Genomic DNA, 23,976 nt, shown 5'->3' on the forward strand with positions numbered 1-23,976 from the left:
GTATAGGAAGGATGAGGCAACCATGGCTGACTGGGGAAGTCAGGGATAGCATGAAAACAAAAGAGAAAGCACATAATGTGGGGAAGGGCAGTGGGAAACCAGATGATTGGGAAGCTTACAAAGACCAACAGAGGGCAACAAGAAAAGAAATAAGGAGAGAGAAGATCAAATATGAGGGTAAGCTAGCCAGTAATAGAAAGGAAGACTGTAAGAGTTTCTTCAGATATATAAAGGGCAAAAGAGAGGGAAAAATGGACATTGGACTCCTGGAAGCACTATCGGTGCAAGGTGACATTTGTACACCATGACTCCAATCCTGAGGGTTCTTGTGCAACAGTGGTAGTGTCCTGACGTCTAAGCCTCGAGATCTAGGATTACTCCCACCTGCTCCAGAGTGGTGTCGTAAAATCTCTGAACAGTCTGGTCTGAAAATATCTGCAAAAAATCTATATGAAGACCTCCCAGCTTTTCTGATTATTGACAATGCTGCAAGATAAGATTATTGTATATTGCCCATGGAAGTGTTGTATTTTCATTTCTGTATTTCCTTTTCTGGGGACAGGCTGGCACGCTGTAAACTCAGCAGCTCCCAAAGTCTGGACAGAGAGAGAGAGATTATACACCCTCACACCCTGCTTCCTGGAAGGATTCCATCCAATTCTCCCAATCCATTCTCCGTCTCCATCACATCTGTTCCACTTTCTGTAAAGGAGCCTGAGAAAGATCCACCTTTCTCCTCAACCACAGTCCCATGTTACCGTGGTGAACAGGGCCCTCAGCCACGTTCAATCCATCTCCCGCACTTCCGCCATCAACCCTTCCCTTCCCTCCCATGGCAATAAAAAAAATTACTGTCACCTGGGTTTGAACATCTTGGTGGTCTGATGTTGTCGGGGGTGATCGTTACTTGAGAACATCAAAGGAAGGGGAACCGTTTTAAATGAACTTTGTTGCGATCAACTGAGGGGTTCAGTGAATAAAGAAGAGGAACTGGTTTAAATGTCCTCACCTGTGAGCTTGACAATTTTAGGTATAGGAACATGGAAACAAAGAAAATAGGAAAAGAGTAGCCCATTCAGTCCTTTAAGCCTGTCCCATCATTCAGTTGGATTATAGCAATCTGTTCCCACATTATCCTCATACTCTTTGATCCCTTAGCCCCAAAAACTACATCTAACCCATTCTTGAAAACATTACATATTTTGGCCTTCACCATTTTCTGTGGCAAAGAATTCCACATGTGCACCATTCTCTGGGTGAGGAAATTTCTCCCCATCTCAGTCCTAAATGAACTACTTCAGCTGTGACCTCTGGTTCTAGTCTCCACTGTCATCAGGAGCATCATTTCTGCATTTACGCTGCCAAGTCCTCCGAGAATTTAATAGGGTTCTATGAGATCATCCCCTCATTCTTCAAAACTCCTATGCATATAATCTTAGCCAATCCAAACTCTGCTAATACATTTGTCTTTCCATCCCAGGAATCAGTCTGGTAAACTCTGTTGCACTCCTTTCATATCCGAGACATCCTTCATCAGATAAGGAGATGAAAACTGAACACAACACTCCCAAGGTGGTCTCATCAAGGCCCGGTATAATTGCAGCAAGACATCCCTGGGCCTGTACTTGAATCCTCTCACTATGAAGGCCAATATGCCATTTGCTTCTTCACCGCCTACTATATCCCATCTGAAACTGTGCGAAATTAGGGAAGCTCACCCAGGAACTGGTTGTAACATAGGTTATTTGAGTTTGTTGCTATAACTTACTGAGAAGTTCACACCTTTGCAAACAACTAATCTGGTTGCCTGTGATTCTTCAGAATTCCTCATAGCTATGCTTAAATATCAATAGGTTCTGAGGGCAAGTCAAGCTGTGAAATCATGCAATTTGATACAGTTTTGAACCAGTCAAAATATATTCTGAATGATTGTCATTGAATAAGGGCAGTGTGTGAAAATGTTGGTTATCCCTTGTCTTTCTTAGCTATTTGATGTCACATTCAATTGAGTATTAAAACTCTTATTTTGAGTGAAAAAAAATCTTTTGGACAATTGTAATTAAATAAGGGCACAGTATGTGAGAATGTTGGTTATCTTTGTCTATCTTAGCTATCTGATGTCACATTAAATTTTGCATTAAAACTCTTAGGGAATACTTGATTAACCAGATATTGTTTAAATAGATTTGAAGGTAACGATTAAACAACAAATAAAGAGTTGCATTTCAAAATATGCAGTTGGGAGGCATAATAAGCAAAATGATGAGAAACTAGGAAACATGGAAAAGCAAATAAATTGTCCATGTATGTATATCACAATGAGTTAGTGGAAATAGACAAAGACCAAGCAATACAAATGGTTGGAAAATTACCTTTTATCTAAGGGAACTAGAAAATGAAGGTAAGGATATCATGCTTCAGTCACAAACAGCCTTGGTCAGATGCCCACCTTGAATAATGTATTCAGTTCTGATTATTGCTTCTCTCGAAGAATCTATGTAGAAAGTGTAGAATAGATTCACCAAGTGGATAGTGATGTAAAAGAAGTGCATTATGATTCCATTGGTATAAACATTGGTTTTATTTTCCTGAATATAGATGTTTGAGGGTAATTTAAATAATGTGCTAAAAAGGCTAATCAGATTTAATAACGTAGATTAAGAGAAATTATTTCATCTGGTGAATCCAGAACAAGAGACATACACTTAAAATTAAACCCAGGCCATTTAGGAGTGAAATCAAAATGCACTCCTTCACATAAACAGTCATGGAAAGTTGCCACTTAAAAGCAGAACAGACTGGTCTACATGAAGCATTCACAAGAGAAATCAATGTTTAGCAAGGGATGTGGAGCAATAGTGGGTAAATGGGTTTGAGGTACAGATCAACCTTGATATAATTAAATGGAGAAATGAGCTGGAGGGACTGAATGACCTATTCCTGTTTCCATTACCAATCAATGTGATAGCTATTTTATATCACTAGATGTCACTACTTCACAGCTACCATACTGTAAGTAAATAATGTAGGATGGAAACAATTTTCTATTTGTGATTTAAAACAGACACTTGTTCTCTTGACCACATTACTTTTAATTCCATGAGTGACAAAATGGCAAGGACTAGTTTGCGTTGTCTTCTCTTTCTGAACTCTTTGAAGCTGTTAGTTTACAGGTAACCTTCCTGTTGCAATAACGCATTGTGGCTTTCATTCAGCTGAGGTCAAATAATTGTTTATCATAAGTTTTATCTTCAGTTTTAAAGATGCCGGATTCTGATGCAATACCCTAGTTGCATTGGAATTTTTCTCATTCTTTTTAATGTCTAAGGCTTTAATTATAGTTCAAGCAAGCCAAGAGAAATAGGATATCATCTGTTTTAAAATGAATTTGCATTGCATAATATTAGTACATGGATACAGAACAGCTTATTGCAGTACCTTTGTGCTTAAAGACGGACTTAACAGGCTATGTTATTATCACTAATAATGTCAAGACATTTATATTTACAATAGGATCTGATTTAAAACCAGACATTTTACTTTAGAAGCCATTTTATGAAATTGCTGATGACACCATGAACAACTCTACTAATTTAGGGGTGTCACAGGGAAGGCTGAGTTCAGTCTGAATTTCCCATTAAAGTTAAGTTTTCAATTGATCATAACACCCCTGACTTAGGGAGGAAATGTAATTCAATCAACGTTTCTGCTTTTGACTGCTGGAAAATAGATGTGTGTGAGCCTTGACTGTGGTCAAATAACCTGCTGATGCCCAACATCTATGGTGACACGTAAAGAAACCCAAGAATGGATTTCTGTCAGGTTTCTGCAGTGAGTTAAACTGGAAGAGTCATTTCTTCCAGAAGAAGGAAAACATTGAGGATGAGAAATGAGCTATAGTATATATATATATTTGTCGAAGGCGAATCATGAGGATCAGGTGTTCTCAGTGTTCACAACCATTTTGGATATGTTTATTAGTAGAAACCAACCTTTGGAAATTTGAAGTTTTTTTATATTATGTTAGAAATTCCAGATAACTTGAAAAAATTTGTTTTTTGCTCTTTATGAAACATTAATTTGTAAAGCAAACTTTTCCTGGCAGTTTCTTCAACAATGTGACATCTGTTTGCTTCCTTAATCCCCAGTACTGCGACTGAACCATAGCTCATCAGACACCAATGAGAAGAAAAGAGTTAAGAGCAGACTAAAAAAATTCATATCAAGGCGACCTTCACTGAAAACTTTACAAGAAAAAGGACTGATTAAAGGTAATGTGTTTGATTCATAAGTGCAATAGCTCCTCATTAGAATACACTGATGCACTATAACCTTTAATATTACATGCATTGTTTATGCATCATGAGTGCTTCCCTAATGGTTAAGCCCTAGACAACTTATGTAAAAACACAAACTTTTATGATTTTGTCTTATGGACACAACGCAATTGCCTTTGTGCTTCTGGTGCTCTTTCAATTTGTGGCAGTGTGTCACTACCACTAAAGTAAGGGAAGGAGACTATCTTAATGCAATATCCAGACATTGCCACATTGATTTTATTCTTTTGAAGACAGCATGTCTGTTGTGACCATCACACCATACTTTACTTTTGGGGGATGGTTGCAAATGAGTGCCGCAGTGTGCTAGACTTTTATCCTTTCAACTTTGGGACTCGTGTTGAAATTGCATATGACCTAGGAACATCTAGTTTCTAAGACAGTTAACCCATATGGCCATGATTCCAAAGTATAAAATGCCTCCTGATGTTGTATTAATTGCCACAAAATTGGCTACATGAACAAATGTTTAAACTGGTAGATGACAGTGTCAATAATGCGCATTATTTTGTTTTGAGAGATTTTGCAGCTCCACACGTTCAGTAAAGTGGAAGGTGTATTACAGCATTCCAAATGTACCAGAAACATTAATTTGGGGAACACAGACCTGATTCACTCTCTACAGAATGACTAACATCTAAATTATTCTGGTAGCCACAGTATTTATTAATTTGAATAGATACCGTTGCTGCTTTGCTTTGTGCTGCTGTCGCTCTATCTATAGATCATGCTACTCCTATAGACTTAAGCTTACATTGTTGTCTATCATGGGTTCACTTGATCTTTGGGTTCCTGTCCTGCACTGTTTGAGGCTGTTCTACTCTGTCCTTCTCTAAGAATAACTGTCCTGCATGCTAAAGTGAATCTTATACTCACATTGTTATCACTCAAACATTAATTGTACTGTTCACAGCTCTCTGAGTCCAGAGGTTCCAATCTTCTCTTCTTCAAATCTCAATCATGTCATGCTGATGTCAGTGTGGTATCATTATGTAGATCATCATCATTGACATTAAAATTATTTACACATTAATTTCTCAATACTACTTTTTTCATCAATAGTGCCTTTTAGGCTGTTGATGTAGGGATCTCAGTGACATAACACCATCGAATGTGCATCCAAAAACAGTGTAGTCTGCAGCGAGGATAGAGACTGCTTGCTGTACACCAGAATGCATTGACTTTGGAGATTTGGTCAGAAGCAAGTGCACCTTCCTTAGTTTGAACTCCTACAGACCTGAGAGTGGCAGGCAGTGTAAATGAGAGGAGCCTTCTGGGGGATTTGTATATGGTGCCACCTCTGGCTGGCTACCTTATGGCACTGCCCTGTGTCCATGTGAGGTCAATATCCCTCACCTGCCCATTATCTTGCCATTAGTGCTAAGCACCACTGCTGGAGTGATGGAGTGCTGGTCTGTGCACATAGCCTGCAGACTCTGAGTCTGCTGGACTTGCCTCTCTTTGGCAGCTGTTCATGGTCTCTTGCATGCCCGATGAAGCATGGTGCAAATAGCATTTGTGTAGTCCTGCAGTATTTGCATTAGCTAGTCCGGAGCACTGGACTAACTAGCCTGTAGCTACTGTCACTGCTTGTACATTTGTATAGAAATCTCGGTTTGCGGTCCTCTCCTTCCTGGGGCTGAGCAAGTGCCCGGTCTCCTGCAGTCCTCCAATTGAAAGCAATCTGCAGATTTTCCCTCTCATCCAGGTGCAGAGACATGGCACTGACATCACCAGCAAGTGCTTCCAAATCTAATCTGGTCAAATATCCACCGAGGAATCAGCTTCGGAGCTGCTGGAAAGTGCAGGAGGCAGACTTATTGGTGTTTCCTCTGAGGCTTCCACACCATCTTTCTAAGAAGTAGAGAAAGGTATATTTTACTGGGTGGCCCTCAACCTTGGACACTGTGGGCACCCCTTTGGTGCCTGCAGGAGACAGATTGGAGAATAATGGATCAAGATTACACGATGTGGCACATTAATATTAAATGCACATTGAATATAAGAGGGGTCTGCCACAGCAATGAACAATGCATTGTAGTTGGTTGTTAGAACATGGAGGTTTCCACATCCCCACAGGAACAATCCTGATCTTCACCAGCAAAGGTCAAGATCCCCTCCTGTTGGGATGAGGAGCTGAATGTCCAGAATGTGGCCACCCATCCTTGCCCTTTCAGTCCTGTTAAGGACCATTTTCCCTTGGAATGAAAGAAAGGGAGGGATTGAGTGATATAAAGATTGGTGGCATAGCTGTTAGTGCTGGTGTCGGTGGGCTGAGGTGGTGAGGTGTCTTGGGTGAGTAAGTAGGTAGCGCAGACGACAGACAGAGTTTGTAGAAAGGAGTATTGGGTGGATGTCAGTGAATGTGGGAAGATGTTGCATGCCATAATGAGAGTGATAGAGCATGTGCCTCAATATGTGGAGGTATAATGGAGTGAATGTGAGATAGTGGAGAGAGAATGGTGGTGCTTACTCTGGTGGCGCAGAGAAGATCATTGGCATTTTTCTTACAATGCTGGGTGTTCCTCCAATCCACAGAGACTATATTGACCTGCGTGGTGACTTCAGATGAGGCTGGCAAGTTCTAATGGTCCAAGAAGAGGGCAGCCTTCCTCCACACCATCTCATCCATCGGACCTTGAAGTCCTTGTGCTCAAAGAGGGGCACCAATTTCTTTTTATCTGCCATGTCAGGGAGCAACTGTCACAAACTCTGCAGGACAGCTTCAGACTGCCAGCAGTTGATTTAGCACACAATGGCCTTTAAAATTGGTGCTGGCACCAGGGACCCTAATATGCTAGATGTAGCGAGTACTTCTAACTACTTTGAGTGGAAGAACCAGGCTAGCATCAGATGAGAGGGGCCTCATAAAAGGTGTGGTAGGTAAGTTAATGAGGCACGTTTGGGACAACCGTGCAAGAAAACTTGTTCAGCTTTTTGGAGAAAAACCCGCCATGAAACCTGACAGAAGTGACACTTTTCCAAATTATGGTAAGAAGCAGCCCTATATATTTAATAAAATAATTTGGGATTGAACATCTAGGTGGAGAACTTGAAGGTAGCAGTGTTCTCAAGCCTCTGCTGCCCTTGTCCTCCGAGATGGTAGAGTTTGGAAAGTGCTTTCAGACCAGCTTTGGTGAGTTATTTAGTTCAGTTTGTTGATGGTACATTTTCTTGCTAAAGTGTGTTGGTGGCGAAGGGAATGAATTTTAAAGGTGGTGGTTAGGGTGTCAGTCAAGCCATTTGCTTTGTCCTGGATGGTCTCAAGCTTCTTAAGTGTTGTTGGAGCTGCTCTCATCCAAGCAGAAACAGCGTATTCTATCAGTTATGGTCTTGTAGATGGTGAGTAGGTACTGAGGAGAAAGAAGGTCAGTTAACTTGCCACAGATGTCCTAGCCTCTGACCTTATATAATTCTCTAAACACAGTGGTGATGAACAAATCAGATTTTATACATGTTAGGATATGCGTAACTGAGATTTGAATGGCGTAAATTTTACAGTGGGTAGAATGTGGGAATCCAGCCAAGAGTGCATTAGAATCATCAGGTCTGAAGGTAACAAGCATGAACTAAGCTTTCAGTTGGAGGAGTACTCAGTCAGGATCCGTACTGCACAGTGTTCTACCTGGAGAATTAATTGGCCTCAGTAGTGCCATAAATATGTGATTGAGAGCTCATCTTGAGGTAAAAATAATGACAGCAAGGTTGCCACAGTGTGGTTTAGTCTCAGACAATTGCTTGGGAGAGGTTTGGAATTGAACGTGAAATCTCAAATGTGCCCTGTCCCTGAATTTGCAACTTTCCCTACTTTCTCTCCCATTCACATTTTTCTTCTGATTCAGTCCCACTGTATTGCTGAAGATCCAATTTTCATTTTTAGCTCCTTGTATTATCTGATTTTCTCTTTAAAGGTTTCCCACTTTTTCGAATGAGCCATTATCAACCTTCTCATTAAAATATAATTGTGCAACATCATTGCTTTTACGAACTATTTCCTCATGTTCATACCTCTCTTTCCCCTCCAACATCCTTGAAAGTATTGTTGAATCACAAATTCGTTTTCTTTTGTTCAAACATCAATGCTTGCATTTTTCAATTTGATTTGGACCATTGCCTGACCTCTGAAACAGATCCCAAGTTCATACTGCTTCCGTGCCACTACACCGTTGTACAGCTGGGTGGAACTACAATCACTGACTCCATCCTTATCTCTCCAATGCCTTATCTCTGGTTCCTCAATCTCTGGTATCCTCTTTGCATCTATCTTTGGTCCCTTCTTATTTCTCATTTATATGCTGCCCCTTGGTGACAATATCTAAAAACTATGCCAAATTCCATCTTTACTGATTATAGTCCTTTGTAGCTGTCAACACCTCTACTGTATTGACATTCCAGACACATATTCAATGCTAAATGATCAGAAATTTCGCCCAACTAAATATTGAAAAGACCGAAAACATTGACTTCATCCATAAAGTCCACTCTGAGCCAATTATTCCACTCCTCTTTTTGATGACAATCTGAGGTGGGACGAGATCAGTTGAAAATTTAACTATTTAACTCCAAGATAAGCTTTCCACTACATTGCTATATCACCGACCCACTGCCTATGTTCACTTCTGTTATATCAGCCCAATATCTAACCCAACCCTTCATCAGTTTGTTTGCTGTTTGTTTTCTGCACCATTGTTATTCCCCTGTCTGACTATTCCAATGCTCTCCTGGCCAGCCTCCCACATTCTATCCTTTATAAATTTGAGGTCAGCCAATATATTACTTTCCATCACCAAATTGGCACCAAGTCTGATTCATCCAACACCACTGTACTCATTGATTTCTCTTTCAGAAATAACATGGTGCTATATTCCAATTTTTGCATACAATCTCTCACGCACTCATACCTAAATCTCTGTCATCTTGTCTGAATTCACAATCCTGTAAGCTAGCTTTTGGCTTCTTGAGCATTCTGTATCTAATTGTTCTACTATTGTTTGCATGCATTCAGCTGCTAAGACACTAAATTTGAAAATCTCTTATAAAATGCTTTACCTTCAAGTTTTATTTCTCATTAAGATACTCCTTTAGTTACCTGCCCTGAAATTCCCTCATGCAACTAATTGGCAAATTTTCTTTCAAAAAACTTCTGTGAAGTAATATAGAATGTTTTGTTATGTTAAAGGTGCCATTTGAAGGCAAGTTGTTATTATATGGGAAAGGCTGATAACCTATACGTTTGCAATCATACAGGCCAAAGCTACAATCACCTCCAAACTTATTTTGATAAGTCTGTCTTCTCTGTAAAATACAGTATTTTGTCACTGACTGGTTATAAAATCCATTTAAATGTTCTCAACATTGATACCATTAGTCCTGTTAATCCTTTGCCAGTGCATGGAGCTACTCATCTGGCCATAGTTTTCTTCTTGAAACTACCTACAAATATACCAACATTTTTGGACATGGATAACAAAAACTATCACCCGAGCAGGATTGGGGTATTGCACTAAAAATTCAGCCATGATCATACTAAATGGCGGAGCAAGTTTAAGGGGTCGAAAGCCCTGCTCCTGCTCCTATCTTTGATCTTGTCCTCTGATTAAGTTTATGATGCAATTCATTGTTTGATTGACTAAAATAATAGGGTCTAAAATTGCACCAGATTTATACAATCAAATACCATTTGTTTCTAAATAGATGTCCTCACTAAATTAGATGTTAACGAAAATGAAGTAATCAGTTAGAATGAGGAGAATAGCTTGTATCATTTGGAAAAAAGGTAAAATGGTTCCACTGTTGAAGGGTCTTAGCTAGGGTTCTTCTGCTTGAAGTAAAGAGTATTGAGGAGATGTTTGATGAAGGTGCATATTTTCGACAAGGGAAATTAAGAAAAACAGTTTCTATTAATTGAACGTACAAGGAATACAATCACAATGTTAAAGTTTTGGCCAGCAGTGCAAGGGGGTTCTGAAATAAGAACAGAATGATTATAATAAGGAGTGGGCAATTCAGCCTCTTGATAATGCTCTGCCATTTAATACAATCATGGCGTATCACATCTCAACTTCCATTCCACTTTCCTGCTTGTTCCCCATAATCCTTTAGGGGTGGCACGGTGGCTCAGTGGTTAGCACTGCAGCCTCACAGCACCAGGGATCTGGGTGCAATTCCAGCCTTGGGTGACTGTGTGGAGTTTGCACATTCTCCCTGTGTCTGCGTGGGTTTCCTCCAGTTTCCTCCCACAGTCCAAAGATGTGCAGGTTAAGTGAATTGGCCATGCTAAATTGCCCACAGTGTTAGGTGCATTATTCAGAGGGAAATGGGCCTGGGTGGGTTATGCTTCAGAGGGTTGGTGTGGACATGTTGGGCCGAAAAGCCAGTTTCCACACTGTAGGGAATATAATCTAAAAATTCCTAGTTAAAAATCTTCTTAACTCCTCCTTAAATTACTTCACTGTCCCTATGTCCACCACACTCTAGGGTAATGAATTCCACAGATTCATGATCATCTGAGAGATGGAATTCCTCCTTAACTTTGTTTTAAATCTGTCATCCCTTAGCCTAAAAGTATGTTTTCTCATTCTAGATTGCCCCACAAAGGGAAGCGTCCACTCCATGTCTACTTTATCAATCTCTTTTTGTCTCTTATATACCTCAATTTGACCCTCTTTTTCATCCTTCTAAACTCCAATGAGTACAGGCCTCAACTGCTCAGTCCCTCCTCATAAAGCAAGCCTTTCATCCCTGGATTATGAAGCCCCACAAAACAGATGAATAAGGTGGAACAAAAACAGAAATTACTGAAGAAACTCATTAGGTCTGGGCGCACCTGTGGAGAGAAAACAGAGTTAATATTTCAAGTCTGATGACTCTTCATCAGAAAAATTCTCTTAAAGTCATGCTCTTAGTTATTAATGTTCTTATCATATCGGATTTCAACTCCAAAAGCACCCATGTAGATGGGGGAGGGGAAAGTAGGATGGATATTAAATTCTGATCTATTATGCTCAAAGCTAACAGATCAGAAGAGAAGAACAAAGCAGCAAGTAATTTATGTAATTTGCTGCTTACAATCTATTAAAGTTATAATTTCAGTTTTCATTTTAATAGTTTAGGATAATAACATTAAGAAAGTGATTCCTGATACTTGTGTAGCTTCATTACTAGTATGTTTAGATTAGATTAGATTAGATTACTTACAGTGTGGAAACAGGCCCTTCGGCCCAACAAGTCCACACCGCCCTGCCGAAGCGCAACCCACCCATACCCCTACATTTACCCCTTACCTAACACTACGGGCAATTTAGCATAGCCAATTCACCTGACCTGCACATCTTTGGACTGTGTGAGGAAACCGGAGCACCCGGAGGAAACCCACGCAGACACAGGGAGAACATGCAAACTCCACACAGTCAGTCGCCTGAGGCGGGAATTGAACTCAGGTCTCTGGCGCTGTGAGGCAGCAGTGCTAACCACTGTGCCACCGTGCCGCCCATGTGTATGAACTAAAAACATAATTGATCCATTGGAAGTAGATACTTCCCTTAATTTGGTGGCATGATTGGTCTGAATGATAAAAATTTGTCAACATTTTTGGTTGAGGTTTGGAGCTATTCCTTTTTAATGGAACATTTTTTGTTCTGACAAAGTAGAATTCAAAATTCTATTCCCTCCAGCCCAGAATACATTGTCTGAACTTCTGATTCTTTTTGAAGCGGGGAGAGGGTATTATCAGGCGCATCCCTAGCCTATTGGAAGCATATAGCTTGTATGACCATTCCTGATCCGAATTGATTTGGCTGCATTTGTAGCCAGGTCACCGTACATGCATTAACATGGATTTTCAGGAAAACTCATTCTCATCTGTCATATATTGGTTCTGAAAAAAGTTCATGTTTAAGTTTCATTAAGCTCCACAAAATCTGATTACATTACATGGTCTTTGGGTAGAGAATTAGGCAGTCTAGCATGAAGCCCCAGAGGAGATGGAGGAGTCATCTTTGTCTCCTGATGGTCTTAAGTACTAATGCTTAGCTAATCAATGTAACTTGTAGTTATTGCTATCATGCAATAAACTGCCTCTTGTTATATAAGACAACTGCCTCTTGTTAACACGCACTGGTGTCTACCCTCTACTTCGACAAGCTTAGACTCAACATTGAAAGAAGGATCAGGTGCTCCTGTAGAACAAATGTAGTGTCCCTATCTTGGGGCCAGAAGGCCTCAGTTTAAGTCCAACTCACTCAGGAAGTGTGCAATAACATCCCAGAACAGGTTGATTAGAAAACTGAATAGTTAATAGCTAAGGGTTCTTGAGGTGCCGTGGTACATTCCCTACTTCTGAGTGAGAAAACCAAGATTCAGGTCCCGCCAGAATGTCATTACATCCCTGAACAGATAATTTGAAAAGATCTAAAACTCAAGATTATCTATCTTTGTAATGTTGATGGACTGCTAAATTTGCCAGGATGCAAGAGTCACAAGAGACTCTTCCATGTACCTGTACTATCCTGAGTTCAAGTCCATTCTGTTCCAGAGTTGTGTAATAACATCTCTGAACAGGTTAATTAGAAGTATCAAGGAAAGAGGATTGATGGCTGCATCGTAGCCCAACCACAAACCCTCAGTGGTTGGTAGCCATGTGCACAATACAATATTATCTATCCATTACATTTAGTTTCATAAACATATATGAGAATAGATCTTTGAATCTTTGTCTCTACATTAACTGTGTAAAACATTTACATAGAGCTTTCCCACTTCATATTTAGATGCAGGGCTGTGGGAAAAGTGAAAAATTTCACATTTGGTCACATTTGTTTCGAAACCTGAATGCGTCTGAAGTGCAGATCTGAGAAGAAAAAAAGATATAATCACATTTTGGGTGCAAACTCTTTGCCAGAATCAGGAAACTGAAAGAGAGCAAACTATTTTAGAGTGCTGAACAAAACCAAAAGAAGGTGAGAGACATTGAAAACAAGTCCACGTTCAGCTTGCAAAATAGTTTCAGTAACTCACAAGCATAAAAGATTTGTATTGATATGGCACTTTTGATGACTGTCAGATATTTCAAAGACCTTTACAGTCAGTGAGGAACTGCTTAAAGTGAAGTCACTATTGGAATATAGAAATCCCAGAAATTAACTTACATTCAGCAATCTCTGACAGACAGCAAGAAAGGCGAACTTTTTTTTTGGTTGTTTTGTCATGTTGATTGATGGAGAAGTATTAGCCAGAATGCCAGAACAACCACTGTTCCTCAAATTAGTATCTCAGGAATGTTTACATCCTCTCAACAAGAACTTTGATTTAACATCTCATCCAAATATCAGTGCTTCCAACAGTGCAGTGCGACATCAGTGCTGCATCAGAATGTCATCCTTGATTTTTCTGCTCAAGATCCTGGTGTGGGCCTCAAAACTTGAACCTTGAGATTGAGAACCATGGCTGATACACAGAACTTTCAAACATGATTTGGAGATGCCGGTGTTGGACTGGGGTGTACAAAATTAAAAATCACACAACACCAGGTTATAGTCCAACAGGTTTAATTGGAAGCACACTAGCTTTCGGAGCGTCGCTCCTTCAATTCTGTGTGTTAGGATTGGGCCCTCCACTATCACCGGACGAAGGAGTGACGCTCCGAAAGCTAGTGTGCTTCCAATTAAACCTGTTGGACTATAACCTGGTGTTGTGTGAATTTTAACTTTCAACAGGTGAATTGAAAGAGATGTTAGTCATTAAGTACATAAAGGTCACCTCAGGCAGTGAAGAGCAAACAATGTGTGATAGTGAAGCAGTTAAGGCAGCTGAAGGCATGAAAAGCTCAAATATAAATTAGAAACCAACTCCATTCGGGAGGGGAAATAAGTGGAAGGATTGCAGGGAAAATGCTCAAGGAAAATGTCTATTGAAATACACTCTGAAGTTGCTAAACACAATGTTCAGACCGTTCACAGCCTGAAATAAGCAGCAGCTGTGTTTTTTTCCCATGATTGATTAGTTAATATTTTATCCTTTTCAAGCACTTTCTCAAAGTGCAACACATTAAAGAATATTCAGGCAATGTTAAGTAAATTGAGACATGTTAACAGATAAACTGTGACTCAATCTTTGACGATCAACACAGGTGTGAATATTTTAACCTTATTTCACAAATAGCTTCAAAATTACTTTTTGTTCATTGGTATACCTGATACATTGAGATCAGTTTTATGAGTTCAAAATCATAACCTCTTCATTCTCGGAATATAATTTAAATGTAAAACTGACAGTGAATAGGTTATGGCAATAAAATTTCCTGAACTTCTGAAACTGGAGTTATATGAATGTTTTATTAAAGAAATACAAATGAAAGCAATATACTTTTATTTTTATAGATTTAAATATAAGCCTATAAAGATCCACCAATGTGAAAGCTCTGTCTTTAGAAATCTGGTTATAAATACTATTATAGTTAAAAGTAATCTGTTGCCAATCTGGTCCTCAGTAGCTTGTGAATGATGTCAGGTGACATTTATGTACAGCTATTAGTGACAGGTCAGATAGCATCTCTGCACGGTAAGATACATTAGCGTAAAATCTGAGATGATTTAGTTTAGTTTGTCCATGGTTTTGTATTAATGCTATAACCATATCAATCATCTCATCCTCCCCTAATGAATAACAGCCACAAAATAAACTGCTGCAGGATTATTTCTCTTAAAATGCCTGTTGATTTTCCATACTCAAATATTGACTAACTGTCTGCGCTTGATGTATGATTTACTGGGTCTTTGCAGCCTACTATTAGTCCTTAAATATGAATTTTACTTTTTCAGCCAATTCAGAATAACTGCACATTTCACGATATATTAAAATTGACTGCTTAAATAGACTCAGTGTGGGAGTTTCATTGGGTTTAAATTGATAACAGCTGGGCAGCCAAACAGATTAAGCATGTATGAACTAAGAATAAAACCTGTTCTCTCTGCAAACAGCATTCTGTGCCACAAAACAATGAAGAGAAGCTACTGAATAAAACTGGGATGGAGAGTTTTTACTAATTAGGAACACTAATTGAATAATTAGGTTATAAAACGCTGATGTTGCATGCAAATATGTGAAAGAAATAATTCTGTGACAGATTTTCTTGAGCAGGTAAGGGTTTTGCAAGGCCTCTACTATTCACCACAATCTAGAATCTCTATCTTTTCTCCATGTTAGCCTTTCATATCGTTGTGTTTTCTTGATTGATTATCCCACAAACATTTTTTTCCTTCCTAATACCTTTCCTGTGTTGAATGATACTATAACCAATTGTTTCATAATCCAGGTTGTTGAGAGTTACTGAACTTTGTGCAAGAAGTCATGAAGAAAATTTATCCCAAAACAGGCCAGTTCACTAGTATCAATAACTCTTCTGTGAACAATACCTTTAAGCACATTATGTGTGAGGTTTCCTCATGGGCCTATTATAATAAGCCCTCAAACAGACACGTTTCTGCAGCCTGGGAAAACCCAAGCACGCCATGTAGGAAAGGATAAAGATTGTGCTGAAAGACACCAGTTCTATGTAAATTACCACAGTTTTAAAAATCATATAAACCTTTATTTCTGCCACTTGTCTTTCTTTTCTCAAACAATCGACAGACATTTAAAAGCTAAGTTCCATTATTATTCTCCCTTTCAAATATTTACTGAATTCTGTATGTAGGTTTGCTCACTGAGCTGGAAGGTTCAGTTTCAGATGTTTCATCACCATAGTAGGTAACATGATCAGTGAGCCTCTGGATGAAGCAGTGGTGGTATGGCCCATTTTTTATTTACATGTCTAGGTTTCCTTGGGTTGGTGATGTCATTTCCTGTTCTTTTTCTTAGGGGGTGATAAATAGGATGCAAGAAAATGTGTTTGTTGATAGAGTTCTGGTTGGAATGCCATGCTTCTAGGAGTTCTCATGCATGTCTCTGTTTGGCTTGTCTGTGGATGGGTGTGTTGTCCCAGTCGAAGTGGTGTCCTGCCTCATCTGTATGTAAAGATACTAGTGAGAGGGTCATTTGTGGCTAGTTGATGTTCATGTATCCTGGTGGCTAGTTTTCTGCCTGTTTTTCCAATGTAGTGTTCGTTATTGTTCTTGCAAGGTATTTCAGCCTGGTCAAGTTATGCTTTCAAGTCTGCTTTCACCATTAGTTTAGTTGACATATGGGAGGCAGGAAGAACACAGCAAGTCAGGCAGCAACAGGAGATAGAGAAGTTAATGTTTCCATTGTAACCCTTCTTCAGGTCTGGAGGTGGCTGTAGTAGGAGCTGTAGATAAAGGGGGTGACGGGGCAGGGTGGCGAAGTGGGCATAGGTGAAGACAGGTAAAGGATATGATCTGGTTGGTCAATGGGAGGAATTAATCTGGTTACTGGCAGAGAGGAATGGAAGGGAGTGGGAGGGGCTGGGAAGTGTGTCAGGGGATGGGAAGGGTGGTTATTTGAAATTTGAGAACATAATGTTGAATCCACTGAGCTGGAGGATACCCAGGCGGATGATGAAGTGTTGTTCCTCCAAGTTGTGGTTTGGTTCATTGTGACAATGGGGGAGGCCAAGGATGGTCATGTCGGAAAGGGAGTGTGAAGAGGAATTAAAGTGGGCAGTGACTGGAAGGTCTGGTCAGCCCCTGTGGGCCCAGTTGAGATGCTCGGCAAACCATTACCTAAGTTTACATTTGGTCTCTGCCATGTCGAGAAGACCATATCGAGAGCACCTAATGCAGTTAACTAGTTTGGAAGAGAGGTAGGTGAACCTCTGTCTCACCTGGAAGGACTGTTTGGGGCCCTGGATGAAAGGGGTAGTGTACTGGCAGAACTTGCATCTTTTCCGGTTGCAGGGGAAGATACCTGGGGGGTTGGAGTTGGGGTAGGGGTTTGGGGAGAGTGACACAAACCAAGGACTGTTGAAGGGAATGGTTCTTGTGGATGGTAGAGAGGTGTGGGGAGGGGAAGATGTTCTTCGTGGTTGGTTCTAGTTGGAGTTGGCGGAAGTGTTTAAGGATGATGCTTTGGATGCTGAGAGTGATGGGGTGGTAGGTGAGGACAAGGGGGACTCTGGAGGTAGGGATTTAGAGCAGGAGAATGGGGAATGGAGATGGTGCAGTGGAGGGATGTCTGTATGACAGAGGGAGGAAAAGCACGTTGTGTGAAATAGGAGGACATCTGAGATGCTTGGGAGTGGAATGTGTCGTCATCCAAGCAGATGCGGCAGAGGCAGAGGAATTGGATGAATGGGTTAGAGTTCTTGCAGGACACTGGGTGGGAGGAGGTGTAGTACAGGTAGTTATGGGAGTCTGTGGATTTGTGTAAATGTCTGTCTGGCGACTGCTACTGGAAATGGAAATAGAGAGGTCAAGGAAGGGGAGGGAGGTACCCGATATGGACCAAGTGAATTTGGGGGTGAGGTGGAAGTTGTGGAAGAAGTCGATAAACTGCTCCAGTTCATCCTGGATTTGGAGGAAATTGAAGGAGTTGATCTCTAACCAGGGCCAACAGTCTTATTCAGGGACTGGGAGCAAAATACACACATTGCTCCAGATGATTCCAGCAGTTCAGACGTAGCCAGATTTCCGGTCTCAGCCTGTCAAAGGACAGGTACACAATCAAATACATAGTTAAGTCACCATAAGAGGGGATCTCTCCTGCTGAGTTAACAAAACTCAAAAACATTATGATAAGCCTGTATAGTAGACTTTTTTACTTTTAGATTCTCAAACTTTATTACACCTTCCCCTGCAACCGGAAAAGGTGCAAAACCTGCCGGTACACAACCCCCCTCACCTCTATCCAGGGTCCCAAAAAGTCCTTCCAGGTGAGACCGAGGTTCACCTGCCTCTCTTCCAACCTAGTTTACTGTATCAGGTGCTCACAATATGGTCTTCTCTACATCAGGGAGACCAACTGTAAACTTAAGGAATGGGTTCGCTGAGCATCTCAGCTGGGACCGCAGGGGCTGACCAGACCTTCCAGTCACTGCTCATTTTAATTGCCCTTCCCATTCCCTTTCTGACATGACCATCCTTGGCCTCCTCCATTGCCACAAAGAACCAAACCTCAATTTGGAGGAAGAACACCTTATCTTCCACCTGGGCAGCCTACAGCCCAGAGGACTCAAAATTGAGTTCTCTAATTTCCCATCCTCCTACTCCCTTCCCTTCCTTCTATTCCTACCTGCCACCAACTGGATTCATTTCTCCCATTGACCAACCAAGTCGTACCCTCCAGCTGTCCTCACCTATTCCCACTTCACCACTCTGCCCCCACCACCCCCTTTATCTGCAGCTCTCCCTACACTCACTCCCAGTCCTGAAGAAGGGTTATACCCGAAACATAGACTTCTCCACCTCCTGATGCTGCTTGGTTTGCTGTTTTCTTCCAGTCTCCTGTCTGTCTACTTTGGATTCCAGCATCTACAGTTTGTTTGTCTCTTTCACCATTACTTTAGCAATCTATATGAACAGCTCTGTAAAATGTGAGATCCTTTTCATCTTGGCTGTGATTCTTTTGCCATTAGATTTTTTCCTACCTTTTTCAGCTTTTGTGGAGTAAGATATGATGGATAGTTACCATCAGTTTCTCAGTTGTAAAGCAATCACCTTTAATGTTTGGCTAGTGTTTCGACCAGTATAACATTTATATATGCATAGATATATTTCAGTTTCTAATGTGAAGTTCCAGCAACCTGACCATATAGTTCAAATAAAGTATTGCAGTGCACTTTTTGTTTTCTGTGCACATTATGAGATCACTGGTAAATTTATGGAAGACCTGTAATTCACCCTACGCAGAGCAGATTTTGAAAGAGAAGCCATCAGCTAACAATATACTTAAATGACAAGTAATTCTACTAAAACTTTAAAATCTTTAATGTTCATCTTGAGCTTTATAGCCTAAATTACATTGCTGCACTCTCATAAAATGAACTGTATCACTAATTGATATAATAAGTTAAAAAAATAATGTGAGGGGCCTGGCTGAGTTTCAGCTGCTGATATCATTAATAGGATACTCTGTTGCCATTGAGAGAACAAATTATGGTGGAACTCTATTCTGGCTACCTTTCAACATTTGAAACGGTTGCCATTATGCCAAAAGACTGTGAAAGAGGTAAATCTGCACCTTCTTCATCTGGATTATAATCGAACAGAGTGGATAAATTGTTCATTGTAGAAATCATAATTTAATTTTCATTTTCTCTTAGTACAGTGGTATCATTTTGGCCTATGCATTAGAAGATTATGGGTGCAATTCACTCACAATCCTGACTTAGAATTGCGGTTCCTTCAATATTGTTGGGTTACAATCCTGGAGATCCCCCCTAATGGCACTGTGGGTCTACTTACAGCACACTGACTGCAACAATTCAAGATGGCCTCTGTAACAATGTCTATCATAATAATGCAAACTGTCACATGCTGCTAAATAGAATAATCTGTATCTTATTATTTATAAAAGACATTTCTAGTTAAACTTTGGAGTGAGTTTCCTCTACCACATTCAATGAAGAACAGTACAGCACAGGAACAGGCCCTTCAGCCCACCAAAACTGTGTCAACACATGATGCTTTTCTAAATTAAAAAGTGCTTCTATGTGGTCTGTATCCCTCTAATTCCCTGCCTATTCATATATCTGTCAAGATGCCTATGTTTTGACTCTTACCTTCTCCACCTCTACAGGCAGTGCATTCCAGACACTTAGCGCCCCCTATAAAAACTTGCCTCTCACATCTTTAATCATACCTGAAACTTATGTTCCCCAGTAATTAACATTTATAACCTGGATAAAACACTCCAACTATCCATTCTATCCATGCCTCTCATAATTTTGTAAACTTATATCAGGTCACCCCTTATCCTGTGACATTCAAATGAAAACAAGCCAAGTTTGTCCAAACTGTCTTCATAGCTAGTATGCCCCAAACCAGACAACATCCTGGTAAACCAATTCTGTACCCTCTCCAAGGCCTCCATATCCTTCTGGTAGTGTTGTGACCAAACTGTACGTAATATTCCAATATGGCCTAACTAAAGTTCTATACAGCAACATGGCTTGGCGACTGTTATATTCTATGCCCTGACTGATGAAGGCACGCATGCCAGATGCCTTCTTGACCACCTGTATTGCCACTTTCAGGGAACTGTGGACCTGTACACTAACATGCGTCTCTGTGTTGATGCTACTAAGTGTCTTGTCATTTACTGCATACTTCCCTCCTCATCAGCTCTCCTAATATACATCACCTCATATTTGTCCAGATTAAACTCCATCTGCCATTTCTCTGCCAAGTTTCCAACCTATCAATATCTTGTTGTACCCATGGCAATCATCCTCACTATTTGCAGCTCTCCCAAAATTTTTGTTGTCTGTAAACTTATAAATCAGGCCATCTGCACCCTCTTCCAAATCATGTAGGGGTCCCAGCACTGATCCCTGCAAAGCATCATTGGTTACAGATCTTCAGTCTGAAAAACACCCAACATTTCCATGACTAAGTCAATCTTCTCTGACTAAGCCAGTCCTGCATCCACCTGACCATCTTGCTAATGGGTCTCACAAGATTCCACCTTTTCTTTCTGCCCACTATTCAGGATCTTGTCAAAGTTCATGCTGAAGTCACATTTGGATAACAACTACCACCCTGTCCTCATCAATCGTCCTTGCCACTTCCTCAATTAAGTTTGTGAGACAAGGATTTCCTGGAAAGCTATGCTGCCTATCACTAATAAGTCCATATTTTTCCAAATGTGAGTAAATCCGATCCCTCAGAATCTTCTCCAATAATTTCCTTACCACTGATGTAAGGCTCACCACCCTATAATTTCCTGGATTATCCATGCTGTTCTTCTTTAACAAAACAACAACATATGCTTCCTTTTGCTTTTTCTCTAAGCTCTCAATTTCTCTTGACATTCAAGGTTCACGAATCTTGCCATCCTTATACTTCATTTTCATACAAGCATATGGGTCCTGAACTCTAATCAACTGGCCTTTAAAAGATTCCCATACAACAGATATGGATTTATTTCCAAATAACTACCCCCAATCTACATTCTCCAGTTTCTGCCTTGTGATGGTTAGCCTTCCCCCAGTTTAGTCTTTAATGCAACTACTCTTATCCTTATCCATAAGTAACTTAAAACTTAAAGAATTATGATCACTGTTCCTGAAATGCTCCCTCACTAAAACTTTGATCATCTGGCCAGGCTCAATCCCCAATACCTGGTATAGTTTGGCCCCTTCCTTATTTGGACTATTTATATATAGTTCCAAAAATAGGTACTGGAGACACCGAACAAATCCCGCCACAATCCAAGCCCCTGTCACTAAGCAAGTCCCAGTCAATATTGGGGAAGTTAAAATTACCCAACGCACTAGTTTAAACATCTGCAAGCGGTACTGCCAAACCTCCCTGCCAGGATATTAGTGCCCCTTCAATTTAAGTGTAACATGTCCTTCTTCTACAAGTCCCACCTGGCCTGAAAGATTTCCCAACGATCCATATATCTGAAGCCATCCCTCCTACACTAGCTCTTTAGCCATGTATTCAAGTGTGCTATCTTCCTATTCCTAGCCTCACTGGAACATGGCACAGGAAGTATTTTGGTGACTGAAACCTTAGAAGTCCTACTGTTCAACTTCCTACCTAGCTCTCTTTGCTGGAGCTTATCTCTCTTTCTGACTTTGTCATTAGTACCAATATAAACTACAACCTCTGATTGCTCACCCTTCCCCTTCAGGATATCTTGTGCCCACCCAGAGAATCCTTTACCCTTGCACCAGGGCAGACACAAACCATCCTGGAGTCTTGCCGACAGCCACAGAAAAACCTATCTGTTCCCCTAATTATGTAGTTCCCAAAAGCTACTGCGCTCCCTGACACTTCAACCCTCCCTACTGTAAAACAGAGCCTATTGTGATGCCACTGATCTTGCTGCTGGGTGTGCTGCTTTCCTTTGAAAGGCTATCTCCACTCCCCCCACCCCCTCCTACCCCGCAACAGTATCCTCACAGTGTACCTGTCTGAGAGGGGATGGAATCAGGGGCTTCCTGCACTGCCACTCTTATTATCTTCCTGGTGCTCACCCAATTCTTCTCTGTCTATGAAACCCTTACTGGTCGTGTGACAAGCTTGTTAAATGTGCCATCCACGACATTCTCAATGGATGTTCCATCATGAGCACATTCGCAGCTCCAGCTGCTCCATACAGCAAATCAGAAGCTGCAACGGAATACATTTTCTGCACACATAGTCATCATGGACACGGATATGTCCTTGATATCCCCCATATTGCAGGAGGAGCACTTCATAGGGCCAAGTTCTCCTGCCATTTCAAAACTTATCAACTACACACAACAATTCAGCAACTAATCATACAACTGTAGTCACCCAACTCAGATCTTATTCCTGCTCTCTGTCGCTAGCAGACTATAACAATAAAAGGTAAATACTTTATCTGTCTCCAGGCACTACTCAGTCAGTATGTAAACCTTGTTCCTGAGCAGCCAAGCTTATGACAATGTGGGCCTGGTCACTTCCTATACTTAAAGAGAAAGTTGGCAGCAATCTTTAAGTAGCAGCTCATATAGCAGAGGGATGTCATGCATTATGACATCATCTTCCTGTTAAAATGCATTTTCTTTGTCAGAGTACTCTATACACCATGAAGATGGAAGTTTATTCCAGTAATCCTTTCTGAGAGGAGAAATACATTATTTGTTGTAAAGCTATCTCCATCAGAACTAATTTGTTGCATCCTAGATAATGATTGTCACAAGTGTGACATCTGGCATTGACTCAGATACCCAGGAGTGCTTGAAAGTTTATATTTTGATCTGAATAATTAGATTAGAAGAACAAGGAAATGTTGATTCACTTATGGTTTCTAATCAGAGACCAACTCTGCATGAATCAATTGGAGGTATCTTCCAGTCAGAACATTTCAGATCTTACAAATAACTTTTGAAGGGATGAAGTCTCCATTAATCTTTTACAAAATGTTAAATTAAAGGTATGTCTTTTAGAATGTTACAATTTTACAATTAACATTTATAGATGAGGTTTATGTTGGAAGTTTTTAAATTTTATATTTTAACCAATAAGACTACTGTTTGCATCATTTATTTCAAAATAGAATGTTGAATAGAGTGGAGTCATGAAAAAAAAGCATTACGTTGTAAAATAAGGAAAAGTTAATGTCATGATGTAGCAAAGGCCATGTTACAAGTTCTCGAGATTGACAAAACCACAATAGACCTGGCCCCTTAATATAAAGCATATTTTAAAGCATTGTGGTTTGTCTCAGCAAATCCACTTCCATCTTTCCATCAGCAGTTCTTCTCCCAATGATCTAGAAGGTACAGATTTATTGACCATCTGTCTTTCAAAGAAGTACACAACTCAAGGATTAACAAATATCTTGACTTACAGTAATTGTTTAAGGATTTACTGTACTTTTGTGCAACAATGCCATTCTTTTGGAAATAGTGGAAAATGAAACATGTCTCAAAAGGAACAGTATTGACCACCCACCCAAATTGCTTTAGTTTGAGTATGACTAAGAATTATTACAAAAGTGTTTTTACTGCTTTATCTGAGGGAGGAAGGACTAGGTGGTGATGGAGATA

At 40.3% G+C, this 23,976-nt stretch overlaps 1 protein-coding gene across 1 annotated transcript in view; it reads left to right on the forward strand.

Moving 5' to 3' along the window:
- The window catches only part of arhgap15 (Rho GTPase activating protein 15), a 741,895-nt gene that overhangs the window by 427,284 nt on the left and 290,635 nt on the right, over window positions 1-23,976 (forward strand). Inside the window, exon 10 of the mRNA XM_043694095.2 lies at window positions 4,149-4,271. Within this exon, the coding sequence (XP_043550030.1) occupies window positions 4,149-4,271 (123 nt within the window). The remainder of the gene's footprint in view (window positions 1-4,148; window positions 4,272-23,976) is intronic.

Source organism: Chiloscyllium plagiosum, unplaced genomic scaffold (assembly GCF_037043375.1).
Source record: "Chiloscyllium plagiosum isolate Xiang-an unplaced genomic scaffold, Cpla_swu_hap1 HiC_scaffold_7, whole genome shotgun sequence".
In the NCBI taxonomy this organism is placed as follows: domain Eukaryota; kingdom Metazoa; phylum Chordata; class Chondrichthyes; order Orectolobiformes; family Hemiscylliidae; genus Chiloscyllium; species Chiloscyllium plagiosum.